The sequence below is a fragment of the Ambystoma mexicanum genome, chromosome 1p (genome assembly GCF_040938575.1).
Source record: "Ambystoma mexicanum isolate Mex_15411 chromosome 1p, UKY_AmexF1_1, whole genome shotgun sequence".
Lineage (NCBI taxonomy): Eukaryota > Metazoa > Chordata > Amphibia > Caudata > Ambystomatidae > Ambystoma > Ambystoma mexicanum.
Window position 1 is genome coordinate 1,085,537,519 of NC_090921.1, and position 24,491 is coordinate 1,085,562,009.

The 24,491-nt window shown below is 43.1% G+C and overlaps 1 protein-coding gene across 1 annotated transcript in view; it reads right to left on the reverse strand.

Annotated features, from left to right (window-relative positions):
- Positions 1–24,491, reverse strand: part of UFC1 (ubiquitin-fold modifier conjugating enzyme 1) — a 269,665-nt gene that overhangs the window by 216,395 nt on the left and 28,779 nt on the right. Inside the window, exon 2 of the mRNA XM_069604677.1 lies at positions 10,780–10,847. Within this exon, the coding sequence (XP_069460778.1) occupies positions 10,780–10,847 (68 nt within the window). The remainder of the gene's footprint in view (positions 1–10,779; positions 10,848–24,491) is intronic.

A 24,491-nucleotide genomic window follows, 5' to 3' on the forward strand; every position in this document is an offset into this window, starting at 1 on the left:
GAGAACTCCAAGGAAGGCCCATGCCCATGGGATTCTGAACTGTCTTGTGTTTGAAGAGGAGCTTGGAGAAAGAAACCATTGCCCCGATAATTGTGAACCATCCAAGAGGAAGGAACTGACATCTTGGTTTACCAGGAACGTGGTCATTCTCGTATGGGAACCTTTTATATTGGTGAAGTTGAATCTGGGGATAGAAGTTATCCCCTGAACTTTGAAAATCTTTCCTGGAACGCTTTGGTTGACCGTACATTTTGCCGTGTTTTCAATGTTTGTGCACCTTCAAGATCCAGAGACAAAACCTCCTTTTCACCTAAGATTTAATTTTAGAGTGCGAGGGTCAGAATACGATTACAGACACAGGACATATAATTTTGGACATCTTGACAAAGGCCAGACCCATTATTTTTGGATGAGATAGGAAATACCTAGGGATAGTGAGGCATTTTCCCAATCCTTTTTGATTCAATAAAAGTCTTTATCCCAAAACTTAGGTTCTGTGTCTCATTCCTGGCTCCTCCGAGCATGTACAAGAATATCATCCCATAAAGCAACCAACGTCATGGGATTATGTCCCATTATTCGGACAGAAGCACGATTGCCACGATCCAAAATACGATTTTGCTCAATGAATTGTTGAAATTGTGTAGTGACCAATTTATTCAAAATATTATCCGACCACGATGAATGAGCAACAAGATGAAAATTACTCATTTAGGCAGAATCAAGGGTCGCCTTCTTTAAGAGAGTTGAAATTAGTACCGATTTAAGCAGAGCTGGCATGACCCTTTTGAAAAGAAAGATGAACTAGTCTAGTAAAACCTTTTTTAGGTAGACTTAAGGCTAGATGATGAGCTTAGCTGAGCGAACATGCAGTTTGAATGAAGTTGGTTTAAAGCCCTGCGGTATAGAGACCACCACCTCCTTAGTCACTTTGGGCTTCAGATGAGGGTATGCCCACCACAAGTCTGTTGAGGCGATACGAACAGTTGACATTTCCCTAAAGTGATAAAATCTAATTTTGAAGATTACTCTGAATAGATCCAATTATTTGAACTATTATATTCAATAAAATCAGTAACCAATTGAAAAGTAAGTTGCACAGACCAGCTCGCAAAGGTTACAATAATAAATCAATGAGTGTCTTCAATAAACAGTGCTGGAAATACGGACATATGACGTTTACCAAATAATCTGTCAATAAGAGCCACATTCAGACACCTTTTTAAATTAGTTCAAAAAAATACAGAGGTTTGCGCTTTCCCACATCCATTTTATGTTTAATTAAATAAACTTAACAGTGTCAATACCAGTGTGAAATGTGTAGGTCATCTGATCAGACAGATTTTAATTTAATTTCTTCTAACGGGATTACTTGAAATCCCTTCTTGGCTATGCTCTTACCTTAACTAAATTGCGTCTAGTATTTATGAATATCCATTTAATTACCTAATCACTTCTTCAGTGTAATGCGGTTTATAATTTCTATACTTCACATTATCGGGTTTAGGATTTAGATTAATTTGTTCTCTTCTTCCTGCCTGAACCTCACCCCCAACATTTTACTAACTTTTAAGCAGGATATAGGTTGCATCGGTCAGGCAGGCTTTTGAACTCAGTCGCATTTGTACATTTTGCACATAGGGTGTAGAAAAGCTACATACCACAATGTGTGACTTGTCAAAGCATTTACTCTCACCAACAAATCTTTGATAGTCCCCTTTTGTTAGAAGCTATTAGTGTGTTTCATTCAATGCTACAAACTCCAGAATTGTATTGTTACAATTGAGTTGTCAAAACCCATATCCATTGCCCTTTGAGGCCACTAGTTTCTATCCGATGTTTTGATTTAGCTACTACAGTGATGGAATGTCTAGCAATGAAGCACGTTGCCTATATATTTCCAGTAACCATCACCATGTTGAAAACAAATACTGCTTTTGTCCATGAAACAAAACACTCATTTTTGTGTTTTTTTTGCCGTACTAATAGGACAGAAGCTGACAAGAGTTTTATTTTGGTGGCTTGAGATTTTCAGAAAAGGAACATTTTAACTAAGAGTGGCTATGGTGTAAGAATATAATTGGCGATTATTTCCAAATCCTGCATTATTGATGCAATTTCATCAATGGAAGTTTAACAAGGTACAATAGTATGTAAAGTGTGCTACTGTTTAACACTTGCTTGATTTTAGTTTCTGGAGTTTAAGAAGCTAGATTTTCTATGTAAGGAACATTCAACTGCTTAAGATTTCTCCTAGTGACCTGGGACTCTACTGAACTAGCAAGGTCGCTTTCTGGTCTCCAAATGGAATGAAAAACAGCGGTATACCTTTTCGGTCTGGTGCTCCCGGAAACAACATTCCATGCAGGAATGCTCAAGTTTTTAATTGAACACTACTTTTTACAGCATAGTTGTTGCTTGGATTTCTCCTATATACGTGCAGTTGTCAAATAACTTCTACTACAAATTAAACCTGTTAAGTCCTTCAATGTCAATCAAACTGATCTTTGCACTCCAGTCTAAGTCTACCATCCCCCCAGCTCCATAGCTTTCCCCTTACCCGAGGAGTTATTTTCGTCACACACCACTCTTTGATGAGTTTTTCTGTGCCTCACTTCTGTTTTTCACTGTACTATTTGTCTTACTTTTACATTTATTAAAGATAACCTGCTTTGGAATTAATTAATCCACCAATTGGGTTAAAAAAAACTCTGGCCCTCACAGCCCTATAATGACTTTATATCGAAAAATGTGTTTGGAAGGATGCAACCTCCCTTTATTTAAAAGCCTTCTCCAACCTGTGACAAATGGGGATATTAGCATTCCTGTATTTTTTCGAAGTGCTTATCCAGAACTTCAATAGAACATGAGGGTTGCCTTATGACCTACCTATGAGTTCCAGGTGCACTCATTTATCACTTAAGGAGAATCAAATGCAAGTAGATCTTCTGCATAGGCAATAGTTTGCTGCATTTTACACTGCTACAAGATTCACTGGTCTAAACTTCCAGTGGGATCCATGAACAGTTTACAAGAGGTTAGGGAGCTTTCGTGGCTTGTTCTCGCCATGTGATTTTTGGGCATCTCCGTGGGGCATGCCATACACCTTAAGCACTCAGTCTTTGCATGCATCTTAATGTGATGCTGAGAAAGAATATGGCCAAACTCAGCATGGATGTGTGGTGAGCCTCGTACAGTTTTGGCTTTAAGCAGCTGTTGAAGAAGCGCTTTCCAATGCCTGCGCTTTCATACCCCCTCCTCTTGCTAGTGATGGGAGAGAAAATAGGACTGTTTCCAGACCTGAAAGGACCACTATTGTGAAGCGAACTTTCATTTTGCAGCTACCTATTTCCACCCAGCACTGCGAGCAGCGGGAGGCTCTTGCTGAGTGGAATTGATTTCCTGGTGGAGGCGGTGCTAGCCCTGGTCCCGTGACGGATCACGTGACCACTCGCAGGCTTATACTGCCGGGACCGTCACCCTTGCGGCGTTAAGCCCGGCAGAGACAAGTCCCATCGGCTGTTGTGCGGCTGTTTGGCGCTGGGGCGCCCCAAGGTACTTTCTTTGATACTATTACTATTACTGCCTACAGTCCTTCTACTGTGTTTGTGGTCAAAAGCCTCAGTACTCACGCGGAGCGGACACGCTGAGGTGCGAGCGATCAACTGCAGTCTACTGAGGCTAGGCGGCTAAGGAGGTATGGATTTGCAAACTGACCCCCTGCTTCCCAGACCTGACATCACTATGGAAAACTCTGAACTTTCCTCTCTTCACCCCCAAGTAAAAAGTCCACCGAGCAGGATATTAAGGAGCAAATATCTCAGCCTTGAGAAGCAGAAAGAGTCGCGTAAAATCTACACGGCAAGAAAAAAACGTGGAATTAATGCTGGTTCTACTCAATTGGGAAAAACGACATCTTTATGCTCTTTGGCGCCTTCCACCCAAATGATTTCCAGACCCATTGAAAACCTCCTTGAAAACGCAACCGGTCAGGTCGGGAGTGCTCAGAATGCTCAGAAAGCGCCAAATGACTTTTCTTACGGTATCTTGGAGGGCGTAATGAGTGAAAACTTGGAGGAGGATTTTACGAACATTTCCGGTGAAACATCGTATTTGACTCCAGTATCTCCTCACTCCGAGGTTGCTGTCAATTTGCTGCCAATTTGCTGCCAATTTTCACAGTTTCCCTCCCCCCCATTCGTCTCCGAACATACCTGGAGGCCAATCTGCTGTGGCCCCGAGTGGGGAGGGTCATCGCTCTCAAATGGACCCAATGCTGGTGGTTGGGAGCCCGTCGCTCAGTACGAGCCCACCGCTGTCGGCTGTTGGCATCCCGCGGGCCTCCGCCGCAGCGAGTGAGAATGAGCCTAGCGGAGTCAGAGGACCCCGCGCGGCTCACCTCAGCTTGCGGGCGGCCACGCCAATAGCGGGTGTTGTCTGTGGCTCCCATGTGCCTCTCTCTCACTCTCCATCGGTGAGGGTGACAGGGCCTACTGCCTCTATCACTGAGGATCCTGACCACCAAAGCCGCCAGGTCCTTACACAGGCGGAAGTCTTTGTTCCCCAGGCTCAATCCAAGTCAGTCTCTGGCGATGTAGACGCAGAGCTCCTCTCTGCCGCCACCTCGTGGCAAAGCCAAGCATCAAGACAACAAGGCGCTTTGGCTTCTGTGACCATCTGTTCTGACGAAAATGGGTCTACGGTCGTAGCCCCGGACCAACTAACTCCGGGAAATAGACCAAACGCCATAGCCAGTGAGCTCATTGCCCAGAAGAGAGACATCGCAATGGCTCTACTGAAAAAAAGAGCACTATTAAGAAAGAGTGGTAAGGAATTGGGGGAGCATTTAGATCATGGCTCCCAGCAACTAAAAAGAGCTGCCAACCAGAAACAAAAAAAATGTGACGTAATCAAATCTACTTTTCAGAATCTTCCCACTCCACATACTCTCAAAGAATTCTTCTTTAAACAAAGAGGATACCAGAAACAGACACTGAACTTTCTGACGCAGAAATGCTTGATGTCCCCCTGGAATTACCTCCTGTGCTGACACAAAAAGAAAAAATAGCGGACACTGCCCATAGTACAGCGGAGACCCAATGTGGCCAGGCAACCACCCCAGTGCCCACCAGCCACGGTGACAGGGATGCTCAAGGAAATAGGACCATTCCTTGTCGATTGGGAGTACGAACAGAGGCAATAAATCTGCTCGATGAAGATGTGCCTCCACATCGTTCGGAGAGAGGCGGTCCGGGAATAATTTATTAATACCATCAACTATTTCCCCTCCAACGAGCGGAAATAATCAAAGAAAGACATCATCACCAACTCTATCCCAACCGGACTTGAGGAATAAGTCCTTTCTTAAAGTGACGCAACCGGTGCTGGCTTCACATGGGCAAAAAATAATTCTTTCTGATTTTTCATCTGGAAGACAGTCTCCATACAACGATTTTCCAAAAGACAGCTCAATACCGGTGAGAACCAGAAGACCCAGTGACATGGTAGGTCACTTACCGAAAGACACACCAACAACAAAACCAGACTTATTTACAATCATGTCCGCAATAACAGTGGGTCTGGCACCCTTTGTAAAACTGTATGAATCAATTAACGACTCAATGAAGGACTCTTTAACTCTTGTCTCAACCTTAAATACAAAAGTAACATTCTTGGAAGGTTTCATCACTGCTCAGAACCAACAAAACGTGGAGAAAGACAATGGGACTCTAAGCTTACCCGGCTTGAGTCCTTAATTACCACATTAAGCAACGCAAGAAATTTCGGGGAAAACACGCAAAACTCTCAGTCAGAACATCTTCTTTTGCTAAACCCCAAGGACCTGCAAACAAAAGGTGCAAAGGTAAACCAAACCGCAAGAAAATCAGTTCCCAAACTCCACGCCCCAAAATGGGAAAAAAACAAAGAACTTCCAAAAACTCCATCAATCTTTAAAATTCCTAAAAAAAACGTTCCAACTCAGGAAGAGATTGTAACTATCCATGCGGCGCCTCAAGCCCCAGTACGAAACAACTCAGAAATTGAACAAACCATAATCGAACTTGACAAGTCCAATCCAAATGAGCTAGGTTCAATGGGGAACTCGCCACTCCTTGACTTGACGGTTCATTTGAACGAAGAAGAAACGAATTTGGAGTTAAATGCAAATGACGTAGTAAAACTACAAACGGTGAGCAAATCTCTGCCCTCAAATATAAGCATTAAAAAAGTCGCCATCTGTAAAGAGGGGGAAAAGCACCAGCGGACCCCTCCGCTAAAGAACAGGACTTGCGGCCGAAACAACATGAAAATATTTCTCAAACGACAAAAACTGAAAATACCGACACAAAAATACCCCTGGAGCCAAGGCTCCGGTCTGATTCCAAAGTAACATCCACTCGAGTCTATCAAATGCAACAATTTGTACCCGGAAAAATGTTTCTAGTCTTGAACAGAAAGACGGTCTTGAAAATCCTAACCAATATACCAGTATTGAAATCTTTAAAAACATCAGATCTTGTACTAGTTGAGCCTTACCATAGAGACGGGAAGGAAAAAGCCTACCTCCATGTGAAAAATCATGTTGACCTAGACGGTAAAGAAGATGTGACCGCGGCCTTGACTCAACTGGGCTTCTCGCTAGATGAAATTCCCGTGTCTGAACGTGCGGTAAAGATTACTCCGCTTGCAAGCAACTCGGCGGCAAATAAATCGGCACGTCACTCTAACACTGCAGATATGCCAGTAGGCAGTAGAAGAGTTGTTCTCAGGGAGAAACCCGGTAGATTTAGATTGAGACTCCACTCGTCTAACATCAACACAAATTACCGAAAATCCCAATACGAAGGCAACTGGAGCTCAAATCCTAGACGGGGGAAAAACCAAAAGCGTTCTGAGGCCACTGATGAAAGTGCGGAGTGGGCCCATAATAAAAAACGTGAACCGTCGGGGCCCTGGGCATGGTTACAACAGGTGTTAAATCCAAACCATCAAAATTAACAACTAAAAGACTCAGCGACGCCCACGGCACCTCTACAACTGGAATGTCCATGCAGGAATAGGAGCATCATGTGCTCTTGGAACACGAGGGGCCACGACCACCTGACTAAGCCAGACGCTTTCGATTTGAGCCATTTTGATATTATATGTCTCCAGGAGACGTGGCTTATGGAATCACCAGTGCTGGATGGATACGATATGCGCATATCTCCAGCAGTAAAAGGTTTGTTTGGAAGACCGTCTTCAGGCCTCCTAACGGCAATTAAAATTGGATCGGGTATTTCCATCAGAAAGAAAGTGGCCGAATCATATGGCATGTTAGCCCTATTAGCTGAGTGGTTCCGTATAGAAACCCCATCGAGAACTAATATGAAATCTAATCTCGCAATTATCAATGTCTATTGGAATCCGCAGAGAACAAGTAACACGGAATTTCTTGATAACATCGCGGAAACCATAGACAAATTCCTTTTTCAAGAGTCAACTGACTACATCATAATCTGTGGCGATTTGAACGCAAGAGTCGAGCAAACCCCTGCTGTGTCATATCTCTGCCCCTCTGCTGTGAGGGGTGTGCTGTGGTCTGATTTTATGGACTTGAGAAAATTTTACATTGTTGCATCAGTTGGTGGTCATCTTCTCTGAATTCCAACATGGGAACGAGCCGAAACGTCAGCAACACTGGACCACATCTACTCTACCCCCCCCCATTCGTTGATTCTTTTGAGGTATACAGAACAAAATCTAGTGACCACAATCCTTTGATAATGACTCTCGAGTCCGAACCAACTCCAAAGCAAATATATCCATTTGAGGTGGAGGTAGCGCGAAAGTCGTCGGGAATCCAACTTACAGCGAGGAAATCGCCAAGAAATTTGAAGCACTCAGTAAAACAACGATGGGCTCAACAAACAGACCAAATTACATGCCCCTGTTGTTAACACATAGGAAAGAAAAAGGTCTGTGTACCCGACCCATCGGAAAAGAGGTCCATGAGTATGATATTGAATTGGTCTTGAAACGAAAACAAATGCGTAAATTAAACCGTCTGGCTAAAGTCTCCAAAGATCAGGAACAAGGACTCTGCTAAAGCTGCCACAAGATCATACAAATCTTGGGTGAGACAACACAAAGCAGTAATGTACCAGAACAACTCAGAGCAAATGCTGAAGACTTTAACAACAAAAAATCTCAGAGAATTCTGGTCCCTGATCAAAGATAAAAACGATGAGACAAACAACCAACTTTCGAACACCGTCTCAGAGCAGGCATGGATAACCTTCTTTTCATCTCAATTTGCTCCTACCCCGCAAACTTCAAGCGACTCTCCACGCTGCACGACATCGTCTTGGGAAGACCTGGCAGATCGCAACGAAATTCTGGCGACTATTCTGAAATTAAAAACTTCTAGGGCACCTGGCCCTGATGGTTTAACCAATATGGATCTAAAGCAACATCCACAGGAATGGGCCGCCCTAATTACAAACATTTTCAAGCAATGTACGATCACTAGGCAAATACCTAAAACATGGACTGAGGCGGTAATAGTACCTATTTTTAAAAAGGGAAATCGAGAAAATCCAGCAAACTACCGCCCCATAGCCCTCCTTGACATCATGGGAAAGATCTTTGCTACCCTATTATTAACTAGATTTCACAATTGGGCGAGATCGGCGCCCTGTCTGGATAAATTCCAAACGGGCTTTGTTAAGAACGCAAGCACCAGCATCAATATCCTGATTTTGAACATCATAAAGGAAAAAGTCAAGAACGGTGCTCCAGCAGTTTAACATTGCGTTCATTGACTTAACACAATCCTTTGATAAGATCAGCCGTCAAAAGCTGTGGGCGAAATTAACAATGTGGAAGTGCCCTGCAAAGATCTTATGCCCGGTGATCGCATTACATACAGACACAAATCTAGGAGTACGTTTAAATCGACAAGGGATGTTATCGGACCAATTTTCATCAGAGCGTGGGGTTAAACAGGGTTGCCCCCTTGCTCCGGCCCTATTTATCGCCTTCATGGGAGACTTCCCAACATACACAACCAGTGGTCAGAGCCTTTCCGTTCAAATTGTGCAATACTGAAATATCAAGACTGTTATACCCTGATGACTTGATCCTCATGGATCAAACGCAAATAGGTCTCCAACGCCAACTCACGAACTTGGCAAATTATATCAGCGACAACGATTTGGAGATAAACATCCATAAGTCAAAAATACTGACGATGGGGAAAAGCCGTCAAACTACGACAAATCAAGGCCACTGGTATTTGAACAATATGAAAGTTGAAACCGTGCCTACTATAAAATACTTGGGAATCATGATAGATTCAAAAAGGTCAGAAAGTGCGACCTAGTCAGCACTATGGACGAAGATCAAAACCCTGACAACCCAAATGAAATTAGTAGATCGGAAATATGGTAAATTCTCGCTTCTTCCAGCGATCCAATTCTACAAACAAAAGGTAGTCCCGTCAATAATCTACGGCATGGACGCTGCGTTGAACATTGACATTACCATATGGACAAAGCTGGAAGGCTACCTATGGAAAGCCGTGCTAGGTCTGCCGAAATCCTCCTCAATTGCTGCTGTTAGACGTGAATTGGGCTTATTATCATTGCAAGCATCAGTTGGCCAAAGCTAGATGCGTCTTTTTCAGAACATTATTCTTCCAGATACCCTTCCAATCTATAAGCTGGTCCAGATAGAGCTCAGTCAAGGCCAGTGCAGAGCACTAAATAATTGGGCACATAAACTCACAAAACAATTAGCAGATCTGGCTTGCTCAGTAGAAGACCTGATTGCGATCCCAACAGAATCAAGGTAAAAATAGCACAAGCAGATTGGATCCAAACTGGCGAAAAAAACAATAGAAAACAAGCTCCTGGCTCACTTACCAGCAACAACAAATAAACTTAACCAACCTATGAGCTACTGCATGAAATTTCCCAACAAAAAAATGCAGAAAACCTTTATGAAACTAAGATTCAATCAACTACCAACGCAGGAAATTATAGCAATACGCACGAAAACCGATGCTCAATCTTGCAGATTTTGTTCGGATCCAGAAACAGTGGAAACTTTAAGACATTTACTCATGACTTGCACCAAAACTGCGTTTTTGCGAGAAGCCTATTTGATCCCTCTAATTTACGATGTAATACTCCGAGAGGAAAACACATGGTGGTGCCGTCTGATTGCAGGAGACAGAACTAAGTGGTCGATAGCGGCAGTAAAGATTTTAGAAGCAGCCTTGAGCCTAAACCAGAACTTACAAACTAGTCAAGTCTAACTCATGGATACTGATTCTCTTTGCTGCTTGGACACTAAGTTTCTTTGGTTAAGTACCTAGTTTGCTGGTTTCAATTTTTTCTTCTCCTTACCTTCTTGTAACATGTTCGCTTTTTCTCTGTCTACATCTATGATATTTATTTTACAGAGTGTGTTTTTCTATGTTGCGTATCAACATCTTGTAAAAATCAAACGTTCTTGATTATAAACAAGTAAATAAAAAAATAAAAAAAATAAAAGAAAATAGGACTAGGAGTACGGAAAGTATTAGGACAACTATAATTGCCAAATTAATATATGCTTTACATTTATAAACGGTATAGTAAGTAGCATTGCCAGTTCTGCCACAATGACTGAAAGCACTTTTATTGGTCTACATCACTATACTCCATTCCACCACAAATGCTTTTTAGGAGGAATATGGAGTCTGATGCAGACATGTTACCTGATCAGTTTCTTTCTTTGGCCACCACAGCTTACCTAGTTCCTTCTTTGTTGGACTCCAGCCTGAACCAGTCATTGTCAGAGTTCTTATTATTCTCAACATACTGGAAAACAAAAGAAGAAATCAGATCAGAAGGATACATGAGAGAACCAAGCTGGGCAGTGATTGACCAATGATGGCAAGTGAACAGTAATACAACAACTGTCCCAACCAACCCCACCCAGACCAGGGCACCATTGAACTGATTTGGGTAATCATGTGTAGCAGGAAGGTAGAACTATTAAGAACCCTGGGAATCTATATAATTTAAATCGCCTTGAATTTCTTACAGGCTTAATCCTGCTCTTGTGTGCAACATGACATGGTGCTAAAAGGAAAGCTCATTCTATGTGATATTCATTTTTCAAACATTTTACTCTGTACTTTTGCATATTTGCACATTTACATTTTATCAGTCATTTTCTTTGTTCACCCACACCATGTGTGATTACCTGAGGTTTTTTTTCCAGTATTTATGTTTTTTTTCTTTGGAGACACTTAATTTTCACCAGTGTCTACATAGCCAGTCAACAATTGTGGCCTCCACTTGCCCATTAATCGGCATGGCACGGCCTTAAGCCCAGCGGAAATGATGGGAGGTGCCTGTACGCACAAATCAGCTGCAGCTTCTCTGTGGGTACCAGTTTTTCATGCACGTAAAAAGGAGAGGTGTGCAGTCGCCATTGGTCATAGTCCTGTCTGCTCCCTAAGGCGCGGTGCCGCGGCCCAGCCGTACAGGGTGATTTGAAGGAGCACCATTTTGGAGTGCTTCGGAGGAAGTCTACTTTGCGCGAGTGCACTTTTGTGGGAAAATCAAGAGGGTGATAGGAAAAAAGGGTTTTTCATGTGAATTTTTCTGGCAGGGTAATAGTGCGTGTATGTGTGGAGTCAGATAAGTTCGGGTGATTGGAAGGTGCAAGTGTTTTTGGAGGAAAGGATGAATTGGTTTGTATTGCAAGTCCTTTTTATGTATTTACTTTGTTTATTATTATTTTCTTTTCTTGGTTAGTCGAAGTAATGAAGTGTATCTTTCTGTAGAAAGAAAGACAAAATTGTAGTAAAAAAATGTTGTTTAAGTGATGGAGAAAGTAAAGAGGATTTTGGCCATTGGACTTTGTTGACAATATGCTGTCTTTTGTGTAAGAGTGAAGAGAATTAAAGTGGATAGTTAGTGAGGAGATTGTGAATAAGGCGAGTGACTGTAGGGAGGTTTTAAAAAATTGGGGAGGAAAAAAAGTGGCTTTTTAATTTTATATTTTGTGCTATAGGTTCAGCCTTCGTGTCTAGATTGTTTATTTACAGAATAAGATTATTAATGTTAGGCTGGTTTGGAGCATGGCGACTCCACTTGATCATTTTTGTCAGTTGCTTCCAGGGTAAAAGGTAATATTGACCTCCCACTGGCAATGGGTACGAGAAACCAAGGGTAAAATGTTTAATTGTTGGCCTGAAGAGGGGACATATGATAAGGGTATGTTGGAGAATATACATACACCTTTTTGGTTACAAGATACAAGGGATCAAAATTAGAGAAACATCAATATATTTTAGAACTATGGAGGATGTATGAGAAGGGTGGAAAGGCCCACAGCTCTAAAATTGAGGGAACGAGCTGAGAAAGGAGGGTGAAGAGATTCCTTCCGCCCAGCCACCATATGGATGCTATCCTTTGTCGCCTGCAGAGGGGTACACTAACAACGGGTTCGAGTCCCCGTCATCACCGTCGGTCACTCCAGGGTTTGTGAGGCAGAGACAGGTAATGCCTCCTCCAGCTAGGGTCTCTGAAAGATGGGATACTAAGCAAGCTGGAAGGATAACTCCTTTGATGGTTAGGACAACAGAGATTGAGAATGGGGGGGGGGAGAAATAAGAGGTCGTCCTCCAACTGCTAGGTTAGCAGAGAGACTAAGGATGAGGAGCGAGAGAGAAATGTAAGCTGAAGGATTGTGAATGGGTAAAAAAGAAAGAATCATGCCTCCAATCGTGAGAATAGAGGATAGATTGCAAATGTTAGTGGAAAAATCAAACGCAGAGGAATTTGAAAGATGCATTGAGACTAGCGGAGGAAGAGGTAGCAATGCTGCTGCAGCAAAGAAGCAAAGGTTTGGGAAGAAGGCAATAGGCAAGTAGAAGATATAGGAGATGGGAGTTGGAAGTATAGACCGGTCCCCTTTAGGCTTGATAAGTGAGTTATCAAAGATGTCCAAGTGGAACTTAAAGAGGATAGTGTTGCCTAGGTACAGGACCTGAACAGAGGGAATGGGAACTGGTACGCCATGGTAGCATCAATTACAATTCTGTGCCTATGGAAAGGCTAAGGGATGTGATAGCAGGGCAAGACAATGAGGAGGAGGAATGGGAAACAGATAACCAGCAGGTAAACAGTGTACAGTAGCCCCATCTCCCACTCCAGCAGCAGCTGCTGCTACAGAACACACACCATGGGGTCTTGGGACACACTGTGGTGCCCGTATGGCTATAGTAAGAAGGGAAAGATGGGGAAGCCCCTGTAAAAACAAGAGCAACTCAATTTCCGTTGCTATAGAAGGGACAAGGGAAAAGCGTATTTTGTCCCATGGTCACACATGGACCGGAATAATTTGATGAAGACACTCCGCTCACTCACTCACTGCAGGGGCGGGGAAGTGAATTTATGGATTGGAAAAACAGACTGCCGGTATTATGTTGGCCATGGGGGACATGAAACGTTTATTTACTATTTTAATGGGGGAACAATCGGATGAACTTAGAAGCAAGAAGGGTATCTGGGCGTCCGGTTAGAAACACCCATGATGGGGAACCCTTTAATAATTATAGGGAAGAGGTATGGGAACCCTATGTGTTTTGTATCCTGATACACCAGACATAAATTGGATTCTGGCTAAAACGATGAAGCTAGATGGTCCTGCTACGCACATTCAGTTGATTCAGGAAATGTGGAGAGCAGAAACAGGAGAAGCATGGGATATAAATGTAGCTATTTCGACCACATAAAAAAAAGGGACTTCCCAAAGAAGTTCAACATGATTTGGAGGTCAAGGGTTGGACGGATATTCAGGTGCACATTGTGCATTTTTGCAAAAGACGACAGGAAAGGGAGAGTACTGAAAAAACACAAAAGGCGAAGTAAAGCTTGTTCAGAAATAATTTGCTAAAATCAGTCTAGAGGGAGCAGTAATTGCTAGCTCCATGGAGGGACAGCAGGAACAATTGCACAACAGGGACATATTGAACGAAGTATGGCACAGGGTTGGACGGACGGATATGCTTCCGATCAACGGCAAATGGGAGGATTTCCAAGAGGAGATCGGTCATTTGGCGGGTTCAGAGGCATGAGGCCCTGGTTCAGCGAGCCAATGGGAGGCAACTATGGAGAACTATACAGGGTCCAGTGTTGGTCACGAAGGAGGATGGGACATGTGTTGAGAGATTGTCGGAGTAGTACACCGGTTTTTAACCCAAGTGACCCAGTTCTGGTATGGTCCTCCCCAGCAAATGCAACCCCGACCATGCCATATACCCCAGGTTCTGTGCAATCACAGCAGTTACTGGTTGGAAAAAACCTGGCGTCTGAGGCAGCACAGAACCTATATGCTTCAGCCAACCAGGCCAGCGCAGGGACCGATACAGATATAGGAAAAGAATCCTTTACCTCATGAAGGTTACTCATTATACTGGAGTGAGTGTTTCAGGAGGGAATCCTTTCCCGCTTCCAGGTACTAACATGTATTCGGAGTAGGACAGCACACACAGATCTCCAATGTGTCCAGTTCTGTCTGTTAATGCCAATCCGGAAGAGGAACCCCATGTAGGTATAACGATAGGTGATCGAACCTTTTCATTTATTATTGATACAGGGGCTACAAAATCGTGCATCAAGGAAGGCAAGTTGACTTTATCAGGCAAAATAATGGATACACAATGATTTTTTCTGGGGCTATGCTGTCAGCTCCTTACATAGAGGATCTGCGTATTAAGGTAGGTACACAAAATGTATGGCCTCTTTTGTTGTATTACACAGATACCCCAGTGAATCTCTTGGGCAGAGACCACCTAAGTAAAGTGAGCACAACGATTGCATTCACGGAGCAAGGTATAGTATGCTCGACTTCATGTTTGTATCCGGTAAGAACACCACTGCTTTTGCATGCATGTTGTAATGACTGCGCGATAAGAGGGGTGCCTGAACATTCAGCTTCGTTCTTTCATGGAGTGATGGTTGTGTTGGGTTGGGTCCCTGGGATCAGAGACCAGACATGGCGGTTCTCAATTGAATTTGTATAGAGCCATGCAGTATTGTTAAAATTCATTTGGAAGCAGAGGTCATTAAAAAGGACTGACCGTTTCTCAGAAGCACTGATGAGGAAGACGGAGAGTGGTGCACAGTTTTGTGCATCGATCCAACCCTATCACAAAGGGATTGGTCAGACGAACGATTGTTCGAGGATACCAAAGACACAGATGAGATGATATTTGAGATTAGGGTACCTTGCCAAGTAACGATAAGCATAGGGAGATACCTCAGACTAGGTTTGTCGTTAGAACTACATCGCCATATTGGAGGGAAGATTTTGAGAAGGTACCGAGTCACTTGTGGACCAGCAATCCTCATGATGTGGGGTATTAAAGAGTTTTGGAGGAGTACAGAATAAAATTGAAACCTGTTTCAATATTGCCACGTGTAAGAAAATACCCCATGCCCATGTCTAGAGAGGCCGAAGGGACGAGACCATTATGGCATTGTGGAAGCAACGCAAAATACAACCTTACGTGTCCCCATGTAACACATCCATCTATCCTGTGAAAAAAGTTAAGGGGCCCAGTTTGAGGATGGTTCAGGATTGCAGAGTTTCCAGTGGTGCCTAATCCTGCTACCATGCTCTACAAAATCTCCTACTGGGTCGACCAACTTTACTGTGATTGATTTAAAGCATATATTTTTCCTCGGTTCCCTTCCACCTAAATTTTCAGTACCTTACAGTGTTTATGTATCGTGGTCAAAGATACGAGCACACAAGGGTGCCTCAGAGGTACTGCGAATCTGAGTATCTTCAACAGGGTGGTTCAAATGGATTTGAGGAATGTACACGTGTCCAGTACAGTAATCCAGTAAATTGACAATCAACTAGTTTGTAGCATTATAGATGAGCAGTGTCGAGGAGATTAAATAAAGCTCTGCACCTTGCTTGCGGAGATGTGGTACAAAGTGGACAAAGAAGAATTGCAATACTGCCAGGCAGAGATAGTGTATTCAAGGCAAGTAAGATCACCCGCAGTTGGGAAAAGTAATGCCTGAGAGAGCCATTGAAGTTCAAAATACTCCCCAACCAGCTACTGTGAGACAGATGCAGCATTTCTTAGGACTCTGCAACTATTGTAGATCGTGGTTCTTGGACTACTCCATTTACACAAGGCTCTTATTGCAAGGACTTGGGAGCACAGAAGGTGAATGGTCTGACTGAATCGTCAGAATAAATTGTGACTGGTTTCAGGGAGCTCAAGGCTGCAATCCGCAAGGCTCCGGTCTTCGCGACCCCAGATTACAAGAAGCCATTCCATTTATTCTCGCATTTGAATGGGCAGGTGATGACAGCGGTCCTGACCAAGAAAACATCACTGAGCCAAAAGCACATGGCTTATTACAGTGGACTCCTAGACCCAGTTACGGAGGGCCAGTTTCCATGCAAGCAAGCTCTAGCGACAGCAGCTTTTAGGATACAAAATACTTCGACAATTCCTATGGGTTGCCCAGTGACTCTGTATATGGAGCATGCAGATTTTGGAAAAGTCCAAATCGACTATTACAATGCAGAGAGGGTCTCGGTATGAAGTTATTCAATCAAATGCTTCGATACATCCAGTAAGGGGCCACCTAGTCAATTCTGTGACATTTGTAGCAGTGAAACCTGATAATATTGTCCACGATGTGCAACGTATGAAGGAGGAGAGAAGACAAATTATAAGGAGGATGCCTTGGAGAGAGGTGAGGTACTCTTTGTTGACGGTTCCTCGACAATTACTCAGGACGCCGGAGAAAGACATACAGGTGCAGCAGTTGTGGGCCTTATGGATGGGGAATAGCAGGACAGGATGAAGAAGTGGTTGCCTTCACATTATTTTGTGCAAACAGTGGAATTAGTAGCGCTCAGAGAAGTTGGAGATGAGCAAGGAGAACACGGTCACTATTTACTCTGAATCTCCATATGTAACCTCCATGCTACATTCAGGCTTGTCGAGATGGCATAGGAGAGGGTTTAGAAGATCTGATAGGACCCCTTTCAGGCATGCTGCACCATTATCCAGACTAATTGAAGCGTTAACACGGTCAACAAAAGGTGGGAATAGTTAAATCCGCTGTGCATACTAACCGTAATGACCCAATAGCGCTTGGACAGATGCTGCTGACAGAGCAGCAAAGGAAGCCGCGTATTTGCAATTTACAGATTACTAGAGAATGGAAACAGTGTCCCAGGAGGTACAGTTGCCACCTTTGTATACTGTGGTCCCCTTCAAACTGTGGAGAAGTAGGAAAGAGCATTAAAAGATAAGAAAGTGCTCTGGGCAGAGAGAGGATGCACCCTCTCGCCCATCAATTTGCTATGGAGACTGGCACTTACATGAAAGGCAGTGATGCCTGTAGAGTTACTTCTTGTGGTTCTGGAGCAACTACATTACCAGTCGCACACTTCTAGGCAACAAATCGCAGCAGAGCTCCAGGAGGACTGGCGTATACCCAATCTACAAGAGCAGGTGGGTACATTTGTAGGACATTCCATAGTGTGTAGAGAATGTGATCCTCGAAACGCTATGAAGACAATAATAGGAACTTTGCCTCGACTTTCTGGGCCCTTCCATGAACTCCACATAGGTGTGCCCATTTTCCCAATGGCTTGAGGTTGGTCCCCATGTACTGTGAGAAAGCTGAAGGTGTCTCACTTACTAGTCCCCAGGGATCTGTCATCCAGGTGGCCAGGACATGGCCATTGCGATTGGACCCAGTTCCTGGGGGTTGTCCAGTGCGGCAGGATCACCTGGATGGGGAGTCCTCGGGAGTGGAAGTGGGACACTGAGTGGTGACACGCAGTACCCCCCCCTTCCCTAGAACACCTTTTCCCCATCCTACTCTGTAGGATATTCAGAAGTTCTACACCCCCCTCTTTTCCAACACAAACACTTTCCTGCACTGTGACAGACAACAGACTAACACCAGAGCCAGTTACCGGACATGTCCCAACACAAGGGTCAGGCAATTGACAATAACTACGCACACCCTTTCCCTTCCACATAGGGATACAAGCCGGAGCACGAAAGCACACTTCGAGCAAGGCTGAACGCACAAGGAAGCAGCTATTCTGAACCAGCAGTTCAAACGGAGGAGAAAGACGGAGAGACCTGGCATAGGACGAGGAGGGACTGCCCCTTGCCCAGTTCAACTCAGACCCGCAAAGCCTCCGAAAGGGAAATCATAAGACCGGGAAGTGCAGCTGGTGTGTGTTGTTAACAGGTGTCCACGGCACATGGGGCCCTCCCGCGCCGATAGCCAAAGCGGGGAGAAGCTCTTGCCGCTGTGGTGCTGTCCTTGACGCGCAAGACAAGAAACTTCAACAGTTCAGCTGTTAAGTGATACGTTTTTGAGTGAAAGGCCGTAGTGAACCTAATTGCGGGAGGCTAACATTGCAAGAAGGATCAGAGCCCGGCTGAGGGGGATCCAAGAGGCAAAGAGCAGTTGCCAAATGGGAAAAGATTGCCAAAGGAACTTTTGTTTATTTATTGTTTTTGGTACAGCCGGCCTTCGAAGGCAAGAGACTTTTGCAGGAAAGAGATTTGGCCCAGGAAATGGCATTGTTGAAAGGAGCTGTACGAGGCCCAGGAGTGTGCTGTGCTTATTGGTCCTGCCTTGTCCCATGCTAAAAACCTGGGGAAGGGAGACCCAACCATACCATCCTGACCTATTTGGTGAACACTTTCTCGAGAACATTATCCCACACTATTTTGTAACTTAGCTGCAAGGATTGGCAATATCTTATTTTAATATGGGCCCCTTTTTATTTGCCAAGAAGCCACTAGGACTCCTTTATTATTTGATGGTCGTAGATTGCTCCCATCTTAGATTTAGGTTTAGTTTAGGCATTTAGCTCACCCATTATAATGTTTAATAAACACCCTTGAACTGTGATCACTTGTGTCTGTCTTTACTGTTGCCACCATTAGTTCCTTACAGTACACCCATATGCCAAGCCTGCAGCAAAGTTTTTGGTGCAGGAAGTGTTTCCATGGTGGGGAATTCGTGAGGTACTGAAGTCGGATAATGGGACCCACTTCTTTAATGCCTTGTTTTCTGAGATCACTTTGCTCTTGGGGATCAAGCACAGGTTGTGCTTGGTATACCACACTTAGGCTAATGGGATCTTGGACTGTTTAAATTGAATTCTTAAAGTTCGATTAGTCTAAGCTTTGCCATGATCTGGAGAAAGAAAAAGTGGATGCAGTGCCTTCCACTGGCCTGATGGAACTTGAAATAAATTATGATTGTTGTAGGTGAATAAATAATTATGGACTGAAGTCATGATCAACTATGGAAACAGCACAAAAGGGGTTGTACTTGTAAACATGAGCTAATGTAAATGTATTTTGAAGGGGATGGTGTTTAGGTCTATGTGTCCAATAAGAGCATTAGATTTCCTTGTATAGGGTTAGCCAATCATATTTAGGGGGATGACTTTGTAACAAAATATGTGGGAGTGTGTTTGAAACAATGTATATAAAGGTGCAACTTGTGTGGTTTTAGAAGAATCGGGTTACTTCTGTCTCCAAGGAGTCCTGTAGCCCGCCTGGCCGTTTGTGTACAATAAACTTGTTGTACTGACAAACATGCACTCACTTCTTGAGAGGTGGACTTATTTTGGGTAGAGTTCGCAGAGGTCCACCCCGACAGATGGATTTGATTGTTGAAACTAGGGTGGGCACCGTGGGAGCCACAATTTAATGTTGCATTTTTGCGCACATGCGTGACCCTATGAAAATACAATATAGCTCATTTATTTGTGACATATGAAAACTAGTCGTGCATTTCTAACGTTGGTGTGGTCACTAGGGGCAGGGTGCCATCCTACCCGATTGCACTCACACCTGCTTCTTGTAGGATATTTATGAGGTTGCTCATGTGAAATTAATACATTTGTGTGCGATTTCTGCAACCTGTCCTGGTATGTTATGTGTATGAGGAACCGGTTGCTCCCAAAGTAGAATAACTGTTGATAAACACGTTTCACTATTTACCTATGAAGCTTTGTGTTGAAATTGTTGTTAGGTCTTCCTGGTCTTCTTTGATAATCAGGTACCCGGGTGTAGTTTGATACACCAGGAAAAGGGAGTCATTCTTCTGGAAAGTAGCCAAATACTGGGTAAGGGAGCAATCCCCCCAGTCCCCCCCTGGTATTTTCTGTTGAGACAAAAACAACTGTTGGACACTGGTTAAAAAACAGGAGAAGGGAGCCATTCTCCTAAAGAAGGTACTTGGTCAGTTTATTCTTTAGTTTTAGTGTGAGGGTTAGAGTAGGATTGGCCACATGATGGAGGAACTTTGATTTGACGGACATTCTGACTATTCCTTTAGTTTGCGGCAGGGAATCCCCTCTTAGAGATAGGGACAGCAAGGTCTTGTATTCAAGAAATAAAAGGTTTATAACCAAAACCTTGCCATCTACGTATCAACTTCCTTCTTCGACACCCTTACAGATGCAGTGTGCCTCGTGTAACATGTAGTCCTGTTAAGGCCTCTGTACTGAGGGGGGCAGCCTGGTTTGTAGGACACACCCTTGTGGAGGTGTTTTCAATAAGTGAACATTAGTGCCTTTTGGGGTGCAATATGAGACCACATTGCAAGGACTTTATAGGCCTCGCAAAATCTACTGGGCCGCTCACATAGTCTAGGAGCTTTCATGAAGGTTGAGTACTCTAACTTGCTGGCAAGGACAATGAAATTATGGGATGTTTGAAACTTTTGACATTTACTGCAAACTGTTTGCATTAAATGTCAGATGCAGGTTTTATTGTGCTTGGCTGGCTTCTGGGTGGCAGCAGTATGCCAAACATGAAGTGGGCTTATGGAACATGCACCATTTTACAGAAAGTGCTGGTAGAATTGTTGTCACCATCGTCATGAGTCAAGTGCATTCCTCATAGGTCGAGCAGGATTTTAAAGAATTGACAAGGCCCTACTAGTTCTGTGGCTATATCTATACAGACGTACATTTCTGTGGCCTATAGTCTGCTAGTGGGCCTCTTCACTACACAGGAAAATGCAATCTGGGGCATGCAGCAGAGCTGTGTGTTGCAATTTATGATCGTCTTTCATCATGTGTGGGGACCTATATGGGAGGTAGAATCTATGCCTGTTGTAACAAGGGGAACATAATGCATTCTGGGAAATATAGCCCTGTCCCAAAATAAATACTGAGTGATGCACAGTTCAAATCTTGGAAACATGTGTATTGTAGTACACGTTTGTACCTTTGCACTAATGTATTCCCATGTTCTCTGAAGGTGCCAAGATTCTGGCATGTTCCAACATTCTGACATGTGTTTGAATCACCAGGCATCTGATGGCAAGCCTTGGTATGCAATTGAAATGTCTGGGCACAGGAAGCTGTATCCAACACACATGCATGTATTTGGCATACTATGCCTACACCTGGCACACATGGAGGGACCTGTTGTAATTTTCCATATTGGGTTGCACGTATCATAATAATGTGTATTTTATATCAAATGTATTGCATTTTCTTGTAGTACATGAAAAAAAAACATGAATCAAAACAATTGCAGGCCTTGAAAGTACTTAATGACGCTTAAAAATAACAGCAAACCAGTGTCATAGGAAGAGGAATAGCACAACATGGTTTCCTCAAAATATCATTAGTTATATCAGTGAGCAACTGCTTCCTTTTCGGCTAACTTGTCGAAGCCTAACAAACGTATATATTGTTAAACTTCAATCAGATGTTTTACTACTGAAAATCCTATAAGTACATGAAAAAAGAAAAATGTATACCGTATGTTACGTTCTAATGATTTGGCGATTATTAAACCGTTTGCAAGGTTAGAGTTAAACATTTAAACATGAGCCATCACACAACTGCCTGAACAAGTATACTCTGCAGGTTGGATTAACATTGAGAGAGAAGCGGTCTCACCTATGCCAATTGATGTGGTCCTATTTTCAGAAAAAAGGCTGCCGGCCAAATGTTATGTTCTAATGATTTGGCGATTATTAAACTGTTTGCAAGGTTAGAGTTAAACATTTAAACATGAACCATCACACAACAACATTTGGCAATTCTTTTTGTTTAAATTCTTCTCCCAGGAAAACAGGGAGTAAGGCGGATCAGATGTTAAAGATTACTCATATACTATAAACTACGTGAAGACTGAATGGTTTAATTCCTAAAATAGTTCATAAAATCCTGACAGGGTTTATATATGGTAGGAAATGTTATGATAATTTGCGTGAATTGCTTGACGTCATCTACCTTAAGAGACAATCTATTGACGCGTATGCAGCTATAACTATAGATGCCGAGAAGGCTTTAGAGTGAGTTGGGTGTTCCTCCGCCAAGTCTTGCGTAAAATTAACTGTGGACCACGTTTCCTCAAACTCTTTGGAGCTCTTTATGGCGGCACAAGTGCAGCCGCAACTGTTAATGGATATATTTCAGACTTTTTCCAAATCCATAAAGGGACTCATCGGGGCTGCCCTCTGTCCCTGTTGTCATTTGACTTATTTATTGAGCCTCCAGCAGTTATTATGTTGAGGAATAACAAAGACATTATGGGCATCCCATTCAGGGACTATAATTTGAAGGTCCTCTTATATGCAGATCTTTTGGTGTTGATCTCCAATCGAGAGTTCTCTTACCAGGAACTCCTACTATCACTACAGAGATTTGGAAATGTCTGCAACTATAAGGTGAATGTATCCAAGACCTTTGTTTTTCCAATCTCTCTTTATCGCCATAGAGGACTATTTAATATAGATCGGGCGGAATGGGCTGACTCAGGTTTTTAAATATTTTTGAGTGTCCATATTGACAGAGATGTTGAATCTCTCTTGGTCAATAACATTCAGCTGAAACTTATTGAGATAGCCAGACTATGCAGTGAATGGGAGAAATTAAAATGGACTATTTTGGGGCAAGGTTAGTGAGGTAAAATTTACCCCACTTCCTAAATTGTTATATATTTTTAATATGCTTCCGCTACCACTCCCGAACAAACCACTTTTGAATATTAATAAATCACTGAATATATTTTTGTGGGGCGAGAATGGTTGCGCACGAATTCCAAAAGATGTTCTTCAAAGAACGGTGCATTTATGTGGCTTTGGCTATTCTGATATAAAGAGATATCATTCTGCATTTACATTAGGCACTCTGCATCACTGGATTATGCCTGAACAAGTATACTCTGCAGGTTGGATTAACATTGAGAGAGAAGCGGTCTCACCTATGCCAATTGATGTGGTCCTATTTTCAGAAAAAAGGCTGCCGGCCAAATTGACCCCCACCCCCCCCCCATTTATAAAACACGTGGTAAAAGAATGGAATAAATGTAATGTGACTCGAGGTGAAAAATATTTACTCTGTGCACACTCTAGCTTGTGGAAAAATCTGGCTGTGCAGCAGGATTATTGTGCTTTGTCATGGATTTCTTGGCAAAAAGCAGGCATTTGGAGGATTGGGCAGGTTCATGATGCTCAGAACATGTTGATTTTGAATTCTTACGCTAAGCTAAAGGCAGAAGAGAGTTGTCGCTATAATATACTGAAGGATCTCTTTACTAATATTCTATCACCGTTAAATGCTACAGTGCATGCCTCACCTGTGATCCTGCACTTACCTAAATCCATGCCTCTATCCGCTTCCACATTATATAAACTTATTACGCCTCAGGAATTTACACTGGCGGCACATTGTGGTTGAAATAATTGGAATGTTGTCTCGGGAGGATAGCTCAGGGGCAACGTGCTCACCTTGGAAGCAAGACGACACAGAGCAACACAGGTTCGATCCCCAGGTCCACGTTTAGAAACCTGTGGGTATTAAGCGCGTTATAAAATAACCTATCATATAATGTAGACATGGGCTGATTGCTGTCGGACATTGAGTGGAATCACATTTGTGCAGGACCAGTTAAATACAAGATTGATTTGGAGTTACGATACACACAGCAGCAGATTAAACACTACTTGTACTGGTCTCCGTGGAAGATGTGGTCGTGTAAATTATCCTGTGAGGAGGTTTACTGGAATTGCAGAAGTGATTCCGGCACCACCCTCCATATGTTATGGTTATGTAGAATGTTTTTTTCTTTTTTGGGGATGACATTTTCCAGAGAATTGATTAGATCTTGGGTATATTCCTTCCAAGAGACCTGCTTGTTGGCGTATTGGGCCTATTTCCCACTGATACTGGGTTATCGAGTGGAAAACTTTTTGCGGCATACAGGGCATTATTGGTTGCCAAAAGACATCCTGAAATTCTGGATAAGTGATGCCGCCCCTTGTTTTGATGATTGGCTGCTGAGTTTGGCACTTCTGTTTAAAAAGGGGAAAAGTAACTTTTCATGGTAAACATCAACATCATAGGTATGAGAGCATCTGGAGTGCGTTTAAAGACCTTTATGCTTAAGAGTTTACAATTGTGCCTTA